Raw genomic sequence first — 15,586 nt, forward strand, 5'->3', positions numbered from 1 at the left:
GCCTTTTTGGTGAAGTTTATTTTTAAGTGTTTTATTATGGATGCTATTATATGTGATAGTTTTCTTCCTTTTCAGATTGTTCATTGTTGGTTTATAAAATGCAACTGATTATTGTGTGTTGATTTTGTATCCTATTGACTTCAAGTATTCGTGTGTGTGTATGTATGTGTGAGTGTGTGTGTGTGTGTGTGTGTGTGTGTGTGTGTGTGTGTGTGGTGGGTTAATTACAGTTTTCTACATACTGAGTCATATAATCTTTGAAAGTATGATTTTACTTCTTTGTCAATTTGGATGCCTTTTCTTTCTTTTTCTTGCCTGATTGCTCTGATACGACTTCTAGAATTATGATGAATAGAAGCAGTGAGAATTGGCATGCTGGCCTCATTCTGAAAGTTTCACATTTGAGTATGATATTGGTAGCTGTGACCTTTATTATACTGACATAATTTACTTCTAGACGTTGTTTGGGGTGTATGTGTGTGTGTGTGTGTGTGTGTGTGTGTGTTTGTTTTCTTTTGTTTTTTGTTTGGGTACCAGGGATTGAACTCAGGGGCACTCAACCACATCCTCAGCCCTATTTTGTATGTTATTTAGAGACAGGGTCTCCCTGAGTTACTTAGTGCCTCACTTTTGCTGAGGTTGGCATTGAACTCACTCACAATCCTCCTGCTTCAGCTTCCCAGCCACTAGGATTATAGATGTACAACACAGCTCCCAGATGTGTTTTTGAAAGAATTTTTGTCAGAACATGTTTTATGTGCATCAATTGAAAGTGTTTTTTTCCCTCCATTTTGTCAATGTTTTAAATTATATTACTTTGATATGATGAAAAACATCTTTAAGATATTTGAGAAGCAGACTGCATTATGTATAAAATCTTGGCAATCAGAATGTATTTTGTGGTTATTCATAAGGAATCATTAATTATTTGTACAGTTCCCACGTGATTAAATTTAAAGCCATGAGATGTATGAAACAAATTTGTAAGAAACAAATAACATTGAAAATAGAAGTTGCATATATATAAAAATCATAAATTGGGCTGGAGGTGTATGTAACTCAATGGTAGAGTGTTTGCCTAGCATGCATGAGGCACCGGGTTCAATCCTCAGCACCACATAAAAATAAACAAGTAAAAAATAGGCATTCTGTCAAACTATTAAAAAAAAAAAAAAGATAAAATGGGCCTGTTGAGTTTGCTCTTTAAAAAAAAAATCACAAATCAACATTTTTCATTTGTCATTTTATTCACTTACAACAGTCAAAATTAGAACTTTCTTTTTATGACACTAATAATCTTTGAAATGTTAGACATTTATTTATATTATACTCTTACTTATATTTAAAAGTGATTTCATTGTAACAAAATTGAAATATCTTTTTTTAACAAATGATACTTGGTCTATAATTTTGTAATACTTTGTAAAGCTTGTTGAAAGTAATAGTAGTAATTTCTGTGGGTTTTGCATTTTATTTTATCAAATTGTATCTAGGCTTCTACCATTTTTTTGTTAATCATCTTTGATCTAAACATGCTTTGTCTATAATTTTTTTATGGCCTCACAAATTGTCTTCTTATATCAAAAGATGATGCTGATAATAATAATAATAATTATAATAATAATAGCTACCATTGATATTTTTGTCAAGCACTGGCTCAAGACTTTTATTAGTCCTTATAAAAGTTCTGCAGGGTAGGTACTCTTGCAGTTTCTGTTTTACAGATGAGAATATAAGGGCAGGAAATTGTTAGTCAACTTTGCTGAAGATCATGCAACTAGTCAGTGGCAGAGCAGGACAGCAACAGATGATTTTAGCATAAGACATAATTTAAATCATCTATATATTCCCATTTAGTCACTTAATAATTTCATTGTTTGATAGTTCAATGACTAAATTTTTTCTTTTAAATAAATTTTCAATATTACTTTTTATGTTCAAGATTCTTCTTCTTCTCCCTCCCCCACCCAGGATGGGCAACCTGAAATTTTGTATACATTCTGGAATTCAGTTACTCAGAAACTTTCTTCTCAGTTTCATACAGCAACAAATTGTAAGTTTACTCAAATCCACTTCAAGTTTTTTAGTTACTTTAAAATTTGATGTGAATAAGTTTTGCTTTATTTTATTGTTACTTTAAATCCTCTGGGTAATTGCTATTTCTTCTAGATGTTTAGTCCAGAATACTTAGTCATATAAAACAGTTTTATAATTAGTATTTAGAATAAAATTCTCTGAAAGAATAAGTTCATTCTACATAATTCAAACATTGGAAGAACTCTGGATTTTTCCTATATAGAGAATATAAAGCAGTTGATGTTGATGAATTAGTTCATGCTTTAGAATTAATTTAATTCTGAATTAAATGATTTTAAAATTTAGAGATTTCACAGCTGTTTCCTTAATGTTAACAATGAAAATTTAATTATAAACATGTAGATAAAATACCTGCCCCATGAATTAAAAGTTGACCACTCAAATTTGATTTGAAAAACTTAATATTAATTCACTATGTCTTGAAATAATAGCACAGGAGTGGTTTCAAAGAGTGAAATGTGAAAATTGGCTAATATAATTGTATTTGTTTAATTATTGATGATTAAAGCATTGATCGTCCCAAGGCTTTCACAAAAAACTTTGAAGAGTTTGTGTGTAGTTAAATTTTATTCACATATGTTTACTAAAAGGATCAATTGTTTGTTAAGCATTAGTCACTGGGAACTCAGAGTTGAATAGACTATACTACTTGACTTCTTACTTCTGTTTTTAATTAAGTATGTAGCAAAGCAGCAACCACAGAGATGGCCTTCATTCTTGTGTGGCCAGACAACCTAAGCAGAGGATTTAATTGGAACTGATTTACTTGCACAAATCCCCTTTATTTATCTTGGAAGAGAATACTGTGCATCTCCTTACATTTGGTTAGCTTTGGTTAGCTTCATTGACCTAAAATTTATATGGAGTAAAAATTCACCAATTTTAGACATAAAATTCTAGGGTTCTTGACAGATGCTCACATTTATATAACTGTCATAACCATTAAGATGTAGAATATTGTCATCAGTCAGGTACATGCCTATAATCCCAAGGTTTTGATTAGGATTGCACTGAGTCTGTGTGTCAATTTGTAATGAATTTACAACTCAAAATTGCATTTTCTCATCCACAGCATGATATATCTCCCTGTTTATTTAGGTTTTTTATATTTTCATTTATTATTGCTATATGGTTTTTAGTGTCTAGCAAATGATGTCATAAATTTAAAACTATTTCTTACATTTTGATGCTATTATAAATCATGTTGTCTTAAAAATTTCACTTTATAAGTATTCATTATTAAATTATATAAATATATTTGATAACTTTATTTTGGTCTTCTGTACTGGGAGTTTGCTAATCTTGCTTATTATTTCTAGTAGTTGTTGGAGATTTCTTAGGAATATTCTATACAGATGATCATGTTGCCTGCAAATAAAAAGTTGGTTTTTTATTTCAGTCTGGTTAGCCAGCTTTCTTCCTTTTGTTTCCTTCCTCCGGTTAGTCAGCTTTTTCACCACTGTGACCAAAAGGCCTGACAAGAACAATTAGAAGAGGAAAGGTTTATTTGGGCCTCATGGTTTTAGAAATCATAGACCATAGATGGTCAGCTCCATTGCTTTCAGCCTGAGGGTGAGGCAGAACATCATAGCAGAAGGATGTGGAGGAAAGAAGCACCTTGGATATGATTGCCAGGAAGCAGAGACAATTCCACTCACCAGGGACAAAATGAATACCCCAAAGGCATGGATGGCCCCAATGACTTACCTCTTCCATCCATACCCTACATTCCTGCTACACATTTAATTCATTCAAGTAAATTAAGACATTGATTAAGTTAAGGCTATTATAACCCTATCATTTCACTTCTAGATATTCTTGCATTGTTTCACACATGAGCTTTTGGTGAAAACCTCATATTCAAATCATAATACTCCCTTTCTCGATTTCTTCCCCTTCCCTTCTTTTTCTTTATATTATTGTACTGTGTTGAGCCGCTCTGGACAGGAGCTTAGTATGTGGTAAGCCCAGCCATGGGCTGTGTGTGTGTGAATTGGAAGCATTGAGCACACAAATTGGACTGACGTTGCCCCTTTGGGCTGGCGATCCTTTTTGCTTGCTCTGCCTCTGATCCCCAAACAGCACATGGGATGGATGTGGCCTTCCAAGATGTCATTCTGCTGACAACATGACATCTGGAAGCTAGATTCAACCCCCTGAAACCTGACTCCTTGTCTCATTTGAATAGCTTCTCTGCAATAAAAGGGTTCAGAATGTGCTCCTTGCTCTCTTTCTTGCCCGCCTTGCCTCCTTTGTGGGAGCTGGGTCAAAGGAGCCATCACAGAACCCCAAGAAAAAGTATTTCTCTGTGTGTCATTATTTCGTGCCAGCACAGTTCACCTGGAGTAACCCTTACTGGTTTAGTCATATGTTGTAACAGTAGTACATTATATCTCTGGTACTGTATAGATATAAATAGGGTTGGCATTTTTGTCTTGTTTACCATCTTAGAAAACATTTAGCCAACATTCATTATGATGCTAATTGCAGGTTTTTCAGTAATGTCCATTATCAAATTGAGGGGGTTTCTAGTTTGTTGAGACTTTTTATTTTAAATCATTGATTTGGGGGTGGTGGTGGCGGCATGTAACCAGGGATTGAACCCAAGGGCACTTAACCACTGAACTACATCCCTAGCCCTTTTAAGAAACATTTTATTTAGAGACAGGGTCTTACTGAGTTACTTAGGGCCTCACTAAGTTGCTGAGGCTATCTTTGAACTGGCCCTCTCAAACCGCTGGGATTACGGGCATGCATCACCATACCCAGCTTAGAAACTTTTTTTTAAAATTCTTTTTCTCTATCTTTTCAAGTAGTATTAATTATTTTAATCTGTTAAAATGATGAATTGAGGGCTGGAGTTGTGGCTCAGTGGTAGAGCACTTGCCTCGCACGCATGAGGCACTGGGTTCGACCCCCAGCATCACATTAAAAAAATAAAATACTAAATAAAGGTATTGTGTCCATGTACAACTAAAAAAATACATTAAAAATGATGAATTGATTAGTTTTCAGATGTTGAACTAACCTAGTATTTCTAGGATATACCCTACATGGTCATGATGTTCTTTGTATATATTGTTGCATCAATTTAAAAAAAAAAATTTAAAAAGAAAAAAATGAAAGTTTTTGCATCTAGATTCACAAGATAATAATATGTAGTTATTTTTTTCTTATAATGACTATTTCTAATTTTGTTAGCAAAATCAAGATAATGCTGATCAGAGAGAATAGGTTGGGAAGTATTTTGTCCTCTTCAATTTTCTCTAGCCATTTGTGTAGACATGGTATTATTTCTTCCTAATGTATGGTAGAATTCTCCAGGGAAGTCATCTGGAACTCGAATTTCTTTGTGGGAATGTTATAAAACTATTCGGTTAACTTCTTTTTACATATAGGGCTATTTTGTTTTTTTACTTCTTGGGTGAGTTTTAATAGTTTGTTTTTCAAAGAATGTTTCCAATTTGTTCAAATTCTCAAATTTATTGGCATAAAGCTCTTTTAATGTTCCTTCTTCTCCTTTAAATATATGTGGAATATATGTGATATTGCGTATCTCATTTCTAATATCATCATTTTTGTTTATTCTTAATTATGACTAAAACACTACTTTTGTTGACCTCAGAAGCCAGTGCTTTCATTGATTTTTCTCTTATTATTTTAAATTTTTTTTCTTTCTTTAAGATTATTATTTTCTTATCTTTGCTTTGGTTTTGTTATTCTCCCCACCCCACACCCCCTCCCCATTGAATCCATTGGTGCTCTACCACTGAGCTACTTCTTTACCCCTTTTTGTTTTGAGACAGGGTCTTCCTACATTGTCCAGGTTGGCCTTGAATTTGAAATTCTGCCTTAGAGTCCTGAGTAGCTGGGATTACAGGCCTAAACCATCACACCCCAGCTCTTCACTGTTTCTTAAGGTTTATTGATTTAAACTTTCCTAATTTAAATGTTTAGTGCTACAGATTCCTTGATAAGTAGTGCTTTAGTTGCATTTCACATTTTCTAACATGAAAAAGTTAATTGTGACATGAGCATTCATATAGGTTTGCTTCAAATGTTAAGGCCAGCCAGTTGGCCTGCCTCCCTGCCTGCCTCCCTTCCTTTCTTTGTTTATTTTACTGTTACTGGGTATTGAACTCAGGGGTACTATTCCACAGAGCTACATCCCCAACCCTTTATACTTTTTTTTTTTTTTTTTTGAGATAGACTCTCTCTTAGTTGCCCAGGTTGTCCTCAAACTTGCATTCTCTTGCCTCAGTCTCCCTAGAAGCTGGTATTACAGGCATGTATTACTACACCTGGTTAAATATACAGTTTTAGAATTTGACATGTTTGTTTGAAATTTTAAATTAAGTGGATGATTTTAGGAGGTTACATTTTCATATCAGATACAGTATTAGAAATGAAGCATATAAAGCATCCCTAATAAGAAAAGATAAAATCCTACATGTTCCCAAATCCGTAACTTTTGGGGCACTGATGTGACTTCACAAGTGGAAAATTCTACAACTGTAAGGGTCCGGCGAAGCGTCGGAGGGAGAGACCACAAGAGACCAGCTCCATTCAATTGGCAGAAGGGGTTTTATTGATTCAGCATGCTGAGGCTCCAGGCTCACTCAGGAAGATAGAGGAGCCCCGAGCCCAGAGCAGAGGTCAGGCAGAGCATAAGTACACTTTTTGGAGAGGGTGGGGGGCTTTGCATACATCAGAACAAATCATCACAAGGCGCGGGAAAATTGAACAACAACTCTGAGACCTGATTAGTACATTCATTGGCGGGAACAGATTGGACAGGGGTGATTGGTCACTTCTAAGCGGGGTGCACATTCAAACTGATTGGTTTTGGGACTTGCAATGTCTACGTGCCATTCTACACAGAGTCCCAAGTTATTAGACAACCAGAGGAGCCAGTGAGAATGTTTACTGGGCAGTTCGGGTATTGTTCCAACAGCTACAGAGATTACAGGTTCTGGGGGTAGCAGAAAAATTGTAACAATACTTGGTCTTTTACTCTTTAACCCAAGCCTTGTAGCCTAGAAACTTTACAATGTCCGGTCTTTTACACTTTAACTCTGGCTCTGCGTTTTGGAATCAGCTTAAAAATTTCACCTTTACACAACTAAATGAATTCATGTGAAGAATCACAGCCAAAACACAGATATTGCAAAGGCTGGGTGCAGTGGTGCACACCTGTAATCCCAGTGTCTTGGGTGGTTGAGGCTGGAGGATTGCGAGTCCAAAGCCAGCCTCAGCAAAAGCGAGGCTCTAAGCAACTTGATCTTGTCTCAAAATAAAAAATAGAAAAAGCTGGGGATGTGGCTTAGTGGTAAAAGTGCTCCTGAGTTAAGTCCCCAGCACCAAATATAGGGAGGTGGATTGCTGTGGAAGTGGCTTAGTAGTTGGGAGCCCCTGGTTTCAGTCCCTAGCACTGCAAAAATAAAAATAAAGCAAAAACAAAACAAGTAAACAAACAACAGAAACCCCAAATGATTTAAATATTTAAGTATATATACACACACCATACGTTTCAAAATATTGTATGGTGTGCATATATGTGAACTGTGGGTATATTTAATGTCATTATCACTTATTTTGGTCATCTGCTTTTTTTGCTTTCCTTAACCATTGCAGGGTGCAGTACTCTCCACTATCTTCCTTTTTTCTATTCTGTTCACTCTGAGAAACTCTGCCCTACACCTTTCTTTCAGATTAAACTCTTATCTTCTCTCCTTTTGAGCCTCAGCAATATCTCTCATCTGCTTCAAGGCCATCCCAACCACTTACTGTTACCCAAGCCTGCCTGCCTGCCTGCCTACCTCTCTCTCTGTCTCTCTCTCTCTTTTCATTCCTTTCTGCTAGCAACATCATTCATACTCTGTTTTCACTCTTGGCTGTCTCATTCCTTTTGATCTCTTATTCTCAGGGAAGTTCAGGTTGTCCCCATCAAGTAAAAACTAAAAACAGGAGGATTACCCTTTAGTTACTGTCTCCCCCCACCCCCCACTCCCAATCCCCTTCCCCGTCTGTCTCTTTAATCTCTTTCTCTTTTTATCCATATTTCTCAAAAGGCTAGTTTGCAAATTTTTATCTTTATTTTCAAACTGTTGATTTCTCCACTAGGTGTAATCTGGCTACTTCCCACTGATAAAATTGTTTTTATTAAGATAAACACTGACTTACTTCTTAATTGCCTAATACAGTGTAAGTTTTTAGTTCTTACTTAGAGTATGATTTTTTTTTAGGCAGAGATCCTCATTAATATTTCACTTTCAGAGTACTCTGTTACTTCTGATTACATTGTTATTTTAATAATTTCTTTTGGGAGGACTCCAAAGTAAATTATTTTTTAAGTGCCTTCCATTTTTATAGGATGTAAAGTCCCTGAAGTGTACTGTAGTACTTCTTAAAATTAGACAGGCTGTGTTAAAGAATGTAACCACCTGCAAATTTGATTATTATACAAAATGTAAATGACTGTCTAAGTAATATTTTGGCAGAATGTGTATCTAAAAAGGAATTTTCATAGTTAGGAACATATCTTTCCCATTATACATGTGCATGCTTAGTAAAAAGAAGTTCTGCTAGAAGTTACAATCAGGAATTTGACAAAGAATAAATTTATTCAAAAAGTAAAAGACCTGGGGCTGGGCTGTAGCTCAGTGATAGAATGCTCACCTTGCATATGGAGGGCACTGGGTTCAATCCTAACCACCACATAAAAAACAAAATAAAAGCATTAAAATAAATATGTCCATCTACAATTAAAAAGATATTTTTTAAAAAAAAATTAAAAGACCTGAACTTGTTACCACAAAGTTTCGAAATAGCTCTTATATGAAATCTGCCATTTTAATTATGTATAGGTCATGGTTATTTCCAAAATGACTTCTCAGCCTTTTTTTTGTGTTACTTTGCTGTTGTATTTTCCAGTGAATAATATTAACTCAGGAACTTGTTGGGTTATAATGCATATTTTCAAGTCTCAATAGAAACAAGCAAATAAGTATCACATTTTTTGAACTCTTTGAAATGAAAACATAATTTCCTTTGTAATTGGATGACTTCCACAGAATGTCTCATCATAATAAATATACTTTATTTTTCTCCATATCTCTTATCAATTTCTAACATATCTTTATATGCCCTGTTATTTATTTATCTATCCTGTCTGATCACCCTCTCCCACTGCTTTGGTCCTGGAAACATCCTTGATGGCTAGAAGAGTACCTGACCTGCAATAAGGTTTAAGTAAGTGGTAATTGTCAGGAAGTAAAGAAAAGAAAAACAAATCAAAGAAGAAAGGATGCAGTGCTATTTTATGAAAACTTAAGTATTGAAAAACTTTTTTGGGACTGAGAATGTAACTCAGCAAGAGAGCATTTGCTTAGCATGTGTAATGGTCCTGGGTTCCATCCCCAAGAATACATAAAACAAAAAATTGTTTTATAAATATGCTTGAAAAAATTTTCAAGTAAAACTTTTTGAGTTTTTTTTTTTTGTTTGCTTTAAATTTTATAACTTCTTGTGCAATGTTAGTCTCTCAAAACTCTTGAGCAACTCAAGGAAATTGTTTATACAGTTAAGAAAACAAATATGGTATATATCTGTAATACTTTGGAAAATCAAGTGTGAACAAAAGAAATAATTAGGTGATTAATATGTTTTAAGCTATAGAATTTTGTGCTGGGCCTTGTGGAACACACCTGTAATCCCAGCAACTAAGGAGGCTGAGGCAGGAGGGTCATAAGTTCCAGGACAGCCTCAGCAATTTAGTAAGCCCCTTAGCTAACTGTGTCTCAAAATACAGAAAGAGAAATGAAGGAGAGAGAAGATGGTGGATTAGAGGAAGGATTACTTCTCAGTAGTTCCTTAGCAACAGACTTACAAATTAAAAGAAAGCTCCTCAGTGGCATGGGTAACTAAGGGAACTCACTGAAACTTAATGCTGGACTGTAAAAGAAACCATAGAAACACAGAAAGTCAGAAACTTCCAACATGATGTAAGAATATGTTAGAAATTCTCTAGCTTGACTGTAGTGGTAGCTGCTGATGGGAGGGGGAGCAGAGGCAGAGTGAGAAGACAGAGTGGCCGCAGATAAAGAAATTTAAAAAATAAAATAAAATTGGCTTGGAGAGACCTGTGGATTAGAGAGGAAGGCTGAAGTTAATGGACACAGAGTGATGAGGGTAACAGTTCAATGAAGACAAACCAAAAATAGTTCACCTTATAGCGGATGGTTCAAATACTTAAGTGGGAACCAGGATTACTGGCAGAAAGCAGTCACAGGAGGAAAATGCTCCTGGATACAGAAACCAGTAGCCACCTGGTTCTGGAATCAGGTATAAGGGGTGTGCAGCACTGAGCAGAGCCAGGAGATAGTGAATTCATCAAGGAAATTATCAGTAGTTGTCTATTATAATTCCCATAGTGTTCCTGAACCGGTGACTGAAAGAGGCATAAAGAAAATTGTAACTGGACCATATAGGCTCTGGATACAAAGGAGAGAAAGCTCCCTTTGTTGCTGGCCCCCATAAGAGCTGTTGGGAATACACCTACAGCAACTATACAAGACCATCCACATTCCAGGGCTGATTATCCAGTAATTCATATTTATAGCAGTAAAGGTAAAACCTGTGGAGGTTTATTCCCTAGGCCCTAAATGTGGATTTTACCTGAGATCCTAGAGATCCAGATATCCTGCAGAGACTGGCCTTTCCTTAGCAATAGGGGTATGTATCAAATCTCACATACTGACAGACTTCTAAAGTTCAGCCAAGACTAAAGCCCAATTGCTGGAACTCCCAATTTAGAACTATACACCACCCACACTATAGAAATACATAATTTGTTAGCATTCCACAGTCTATCTCACCCTATACTAGGAGAGTAAATACTGAGATCTACAATCAAGTTTGCCTCCTAGCCACAATGGCTAACAGCTGAGGGATACACCCTTGACTCAAGGGTTACAAAGCCAATTATAAACATAAAGAATGAAATCCCCTCCCTACCAACAGTCTTGACCACCTTTGTGGAAATAAGTCTTTTATTTCTCATTAAGATTCTTTCTCTTGTTTTTCTTTTTTCCCATTTTTGCCATATTCCCATTTTTAATGTATTTTTAAAATTTTTAACTTAATTTTTTTTCAAATATCATTTCACTATATTTTGTAATTTTTAAATTCTTTTTTCATTTTACAAGATTTTGGTGTGTATGTGGGTGTGTATGTTCTCATCATGCGGATAAGTTTGAAAATGTGTTTATTTTTATGTATGTAATGTATATATTCATATAATTTAACTTTTACTTTAACAACTATCTTCTGCACCTGTTTATTATTTAGCCTTGGTTTGACATAGGTGGGGTATAATTATACATGGGTTTGTATTCTAATTTTTTGCTTATAAAACTATGATTGGATTAATATTAAAATTTCACATCATAAAATTTTGAAAATATATGCAATAAAAATTGATATGCATTAATTGAGGAAAAACCACAGAAAACTATAAAAATGATGGAATTTCTTAACATGATAAAGGATATTGAAAACTCCCTAGAGTAAATATCCTTCTTTAGACAGAAATGTTGTAATCCCTTTCAGAGCAGAATGATAACAAGGTAGTCCACTTTCATTGCACCTATTTCTCTCTGTCTGGAGGTGCTTACCATTGCACTAACAAAAGAAAATGAAAAGAAACTCACTGTTTGTAGACAAGATAATACCATTCATAGAAAATCTCAAAGAATCTACAAATATTTCCTTAGATTAATAGTTTAGCAAATATCCTGAACATAAAAATAACTAGTTAGCATAGTTTATTTCAACAGCATTTCACATGATGTTTGATAAATCTGATTTTATGAAAAATTTATTTTTCTTCTTCACATCTTTTTCTCCTCCCAAGGACCCCTTAGACTCTCTTCCATCTTTTGCTCTTTCTTTGTTTTGGGTCCACAGACCACACACAAATCCAGATGCTACCCCTATGAGATTCCAAGCAACCCAGACTTCTAAATGTTGAAGTGGTTTCTATAATATATTAGTCAGGGTTCTCTAGAGGAACAGAATCAACAGGAAGTATGATTATAAAAAGGGGATTAGAATGGCTTGCATAACCAGAAGCTACATAGTTGACAATGGCCATGTTTAGGCTGGAAAGCTGGAGAAACCAGTAGCTGCACAGTCCAAGATACTGTTGCTTCAGAACAAGAGGGATCAATGATGCTACCCCAATCTGAAACTGAAGGCTTCTGGAGAAACACCCGGGAGTGAAGGAGCAAGAGTCTGATATCCTCAGGCAATCGAAGCAATAATCAAGAACCTTTGAGAAGTTTCTTTATAAAATCGACACACTGATATTTTCTTTTGGAATGAACATTTTATTCCCTGCTTTGGTGAAAATTCTTGGGTTTGATGAGAAGATATAGCCAGAAAGACCAGGTTTCTGTAGTTTTTTGTTTGCCTGTTTCCTCATGTTTTCAGAGGTCTTTGGGAAACAGGCAAACAAAGCCTCTCTAAAAAAACTCACAATCCCCCAACAAATGAGCCCACAGGTATGGAAGTGGGTGAAATTTCAAAGAAGGGTTATAAAAAAATGATTATTAAAATGTCAGTGAACTAAAAATAGATCTAATTAAGAATGAATTAAGACAGCAAATGCAGGAGATGAAAGACCATTTTAATAGAGAAATAGCTATTGAAGAAAATCATAACTCTTAGAAATGAAAAACAGTGACTCAAATTAAAAATTCACTTGAAACCATCACCAACAGATTTGATTGCATAGAAATCTTCACCTTGAAGATATATGATCTTAAATACTCAGTTTGTAATAAAGGGGAAAAAAAACCCACCATGATCAAAATATAGAAGAATGCTGTGACAGCATCAAGAGAATAATGCTGAGAGCCATTAGCCAAGTAGGTATGACAATATCCTTGCCAGCGTACCCCATGTTGCTTAGAGGAAGGACTCCTGGAAATGGACTTGCCCAGGTCATCTGCAGTGACATTGCATGTAAGGTGACCTTGCTCAAGGACCACGGTGGATCAGGGTTTAGGGCTCTCCTTGGATTTAGGGCCATTCCAGGTTTAAGGTGTACCCTGCTGGGAATAGGGCGTATCCTGCTGCCTCAGGCTTGCCCCGCTCCTGTAGTTCCTGTTGAGTTCTCCCGGGATTCAGAGTATTTTGGGATTTTCCCCCAGAACGTGTTTGCCTCAGAACGTGTTTGTAGAGGGCTGGTGTGAGTTCGGGAATAAAGAATTGCTGTTTGAATCTACAAAGCTGTGAGTGGCTCGTACCTGAGAGTCATCAGGACATACAGGCTAAAGGCATCAAGAACATTTTCAGTGAGATAGTAAGAAACAAAACTTTTCCATATCAGAAATGAGATAGACATTAACATACAGAATGCATACAGGATCCTAAGTAGAAAGATCAGAAGAGAAACTTTCCAAGACACTTCATAATTAAAATACCTAACATAGAAAATAAGGACAGAATATTTCAAAAGGTGAGACAAAAATGTCAGTTCACATTTAGAGGCAAACCCAGAAGACTCACCCCAGACTTCTCAGCTCAGGCTCTAAAGTCAAGAAGGGCCTGGAAGAGATATTACAAACTTTACAAAGAAAAGAATTGCTAGCTAAGACAGCTATATCCAGCAAAGGTCTCTTTCAAAATCAGGGAGGAAATAAAAACTTTCCATGACAAGAATAGAAATCGTGACCTCCAAACCAGCACTGCAAAGAATACTCAAAGATAAATTGTACATAGAGGAACCCCAAAACAAACCCCAAAGCTACCCAGTAAATGAGAATCACTAGAAGTGAAACCAACTAAGTGACAATCAAGACAGAATTAATACAGGGAACAAATCAAAATGGCAGGAAACTGCAAACCTATCCATAATAATAATGAATGTAAATGATCTCAACTGCCCAATTAAAAAATATAGGTTAGCAGAAAGCAACAGAAAGTAAGATCCAACTACATACTGTTTGCAAGAGACTCGTTTCATAGGCAAAGAGATCCAAGCTGATGAGGAAAAATCTTTCATGTCAATTGAGTCTTAAACAGGAATAGTTGTTCTCATATCTGACAAAACAGATTTCATGTAAAAATTAATCAGAAGAGACAAATAAGGGAATAATTTAGTAAAAAAGATATAGTGGTAGTAAATATATATGCCCAAAATTTCAGTGCAACTAATTACATTAAAAAATACTTCTTGGGGGCTGGGGATGTGGCTCAAGCGGTAGTGTGCTTGCCTGTCATGCGTGCGGCCGGGGTTCGATCCTCAGCACCACATACAAACAAAGATGTTGTGTCTGCCGAAAACTAAAAAATAAATATTAAAAATTCTCTCTCTCTCTCTCTCTTAAAAAAATACTTCTTGACATTGAATTCCAAATTGACACTAAATACAATAAAATGGAGTTATTTGAATATACTTTTTATCACCAATAGACAGGCCATCCAAATATGACATCAATAAGGATATTGGGGTGCATTGGTGCACATCCAGAATCCTAGTTACTCTGGAGTTTGAAGCAGAATGATTGGAAGTTCAAGGCCAGCCTCAGCAACTTAGTGGGCCCTAAACAATGTAGCAAGACCATGTCTCAGAATTTTAAAAGGGCTGGAGATGTAGCTCAGTGATAAATCGCCCCAGGTTTAATCCCCAGTGCAAAAAAAAAAAAAAAAAAAAGCTTAAATATATAAATCAAATGGACCTCATATACATCTATGGAATATTTTATCCCAAAACAGCTGAATTTACCTTTTTTTCAGCAGCTCATGGAACTTTTTCCAAAATATATTGGTAACAACGTGCTAGCAAATGCAAAAACATATAATCCATGCATCTATCAATTTAAAATAGAATGAAATAGAAATCAACAGCAAAATAATAATAACAACCACATAAATAAATGGAGATGGAATAATACTCTTCCAAAATCAGTAAAGACAGGAAACAAATAAAGATTAAAGCCAAAATCAATGAAATGGAAAATAAAAAAATAACACACGGCATCAATGTTGGTTCTTTGAAAAGATAAATAATGTTGGTTCTTTGAAAAGATAACTAAGGATTGATAACAAAGAGAGAGAAAAAGGCCCAAATAAAATTAAAGATGAAAAAGGAAATATCCCACAGACATTTCTGAAATCCACAGGATTATTAGAAACTATGTTGAAAATTTGTATTCCAATAAACTGGAAAATATAGAAGACATTGACAAATTCCTAGATAACATGTAGCCTGACCAAATTGAACCAGGAAGATAAAGAAAACCCAAAAAGACCATTATCAAGTAATGAAATTGAAATAGCAATTAAAAGCCTTCCAACAAAGAAAAACCTAAGACTGGATAGATTCTCAGTAGAGTTTTACCAGACCTTTGTAGAAGTACTGACATAATCTTTCTCAAATTATTCCATGGAACTGAAGGGGATGGGACACTTCCAAAATAAATTC

General features: G+C 35.3%; 1 protein-coding gene across 4 annotated transcripts in view; it reads left to right on the top strand.

Moving 5' to 3' along the window:
• Cog5 (component of oligomeric golgi complex 5) overlaps nt 1-15,586 on the top strand; it is a 356,605-nt gene that overhangs the window by 217,887 nt on the left and 123,132 nt on the right. For all 4 annotated transcript variants that reach the window (XM_076834507.1, XM_076834478.1, XM_076834497.2 and 1 more), the window contains exon 11: nt 1,972-2,053. In XM_076834507.1, coding sequence (XP_076690622.1) covers nt 1,972-2,053 — 82 coding nt within the window. The remainder of the gene's footprint in view (nt 1-1,971; nt 2,054-15,586) is intronic.

Source organism: Callospermophilus lateralis, chromosome 1 (genome assembly GCF_048772815.1).
Source record: "Callospermophilus lateralis isolate mCalLat2 chromosome 1, mCalLat2.hap1, whole genome shotgun sequence".
Lineage (NCBI taxonomy): Eukaryota > Metazoa > Chordata > Mammalia > Rodentia > Sciuridae > Callospermophilus > Callospermophilus lateralis.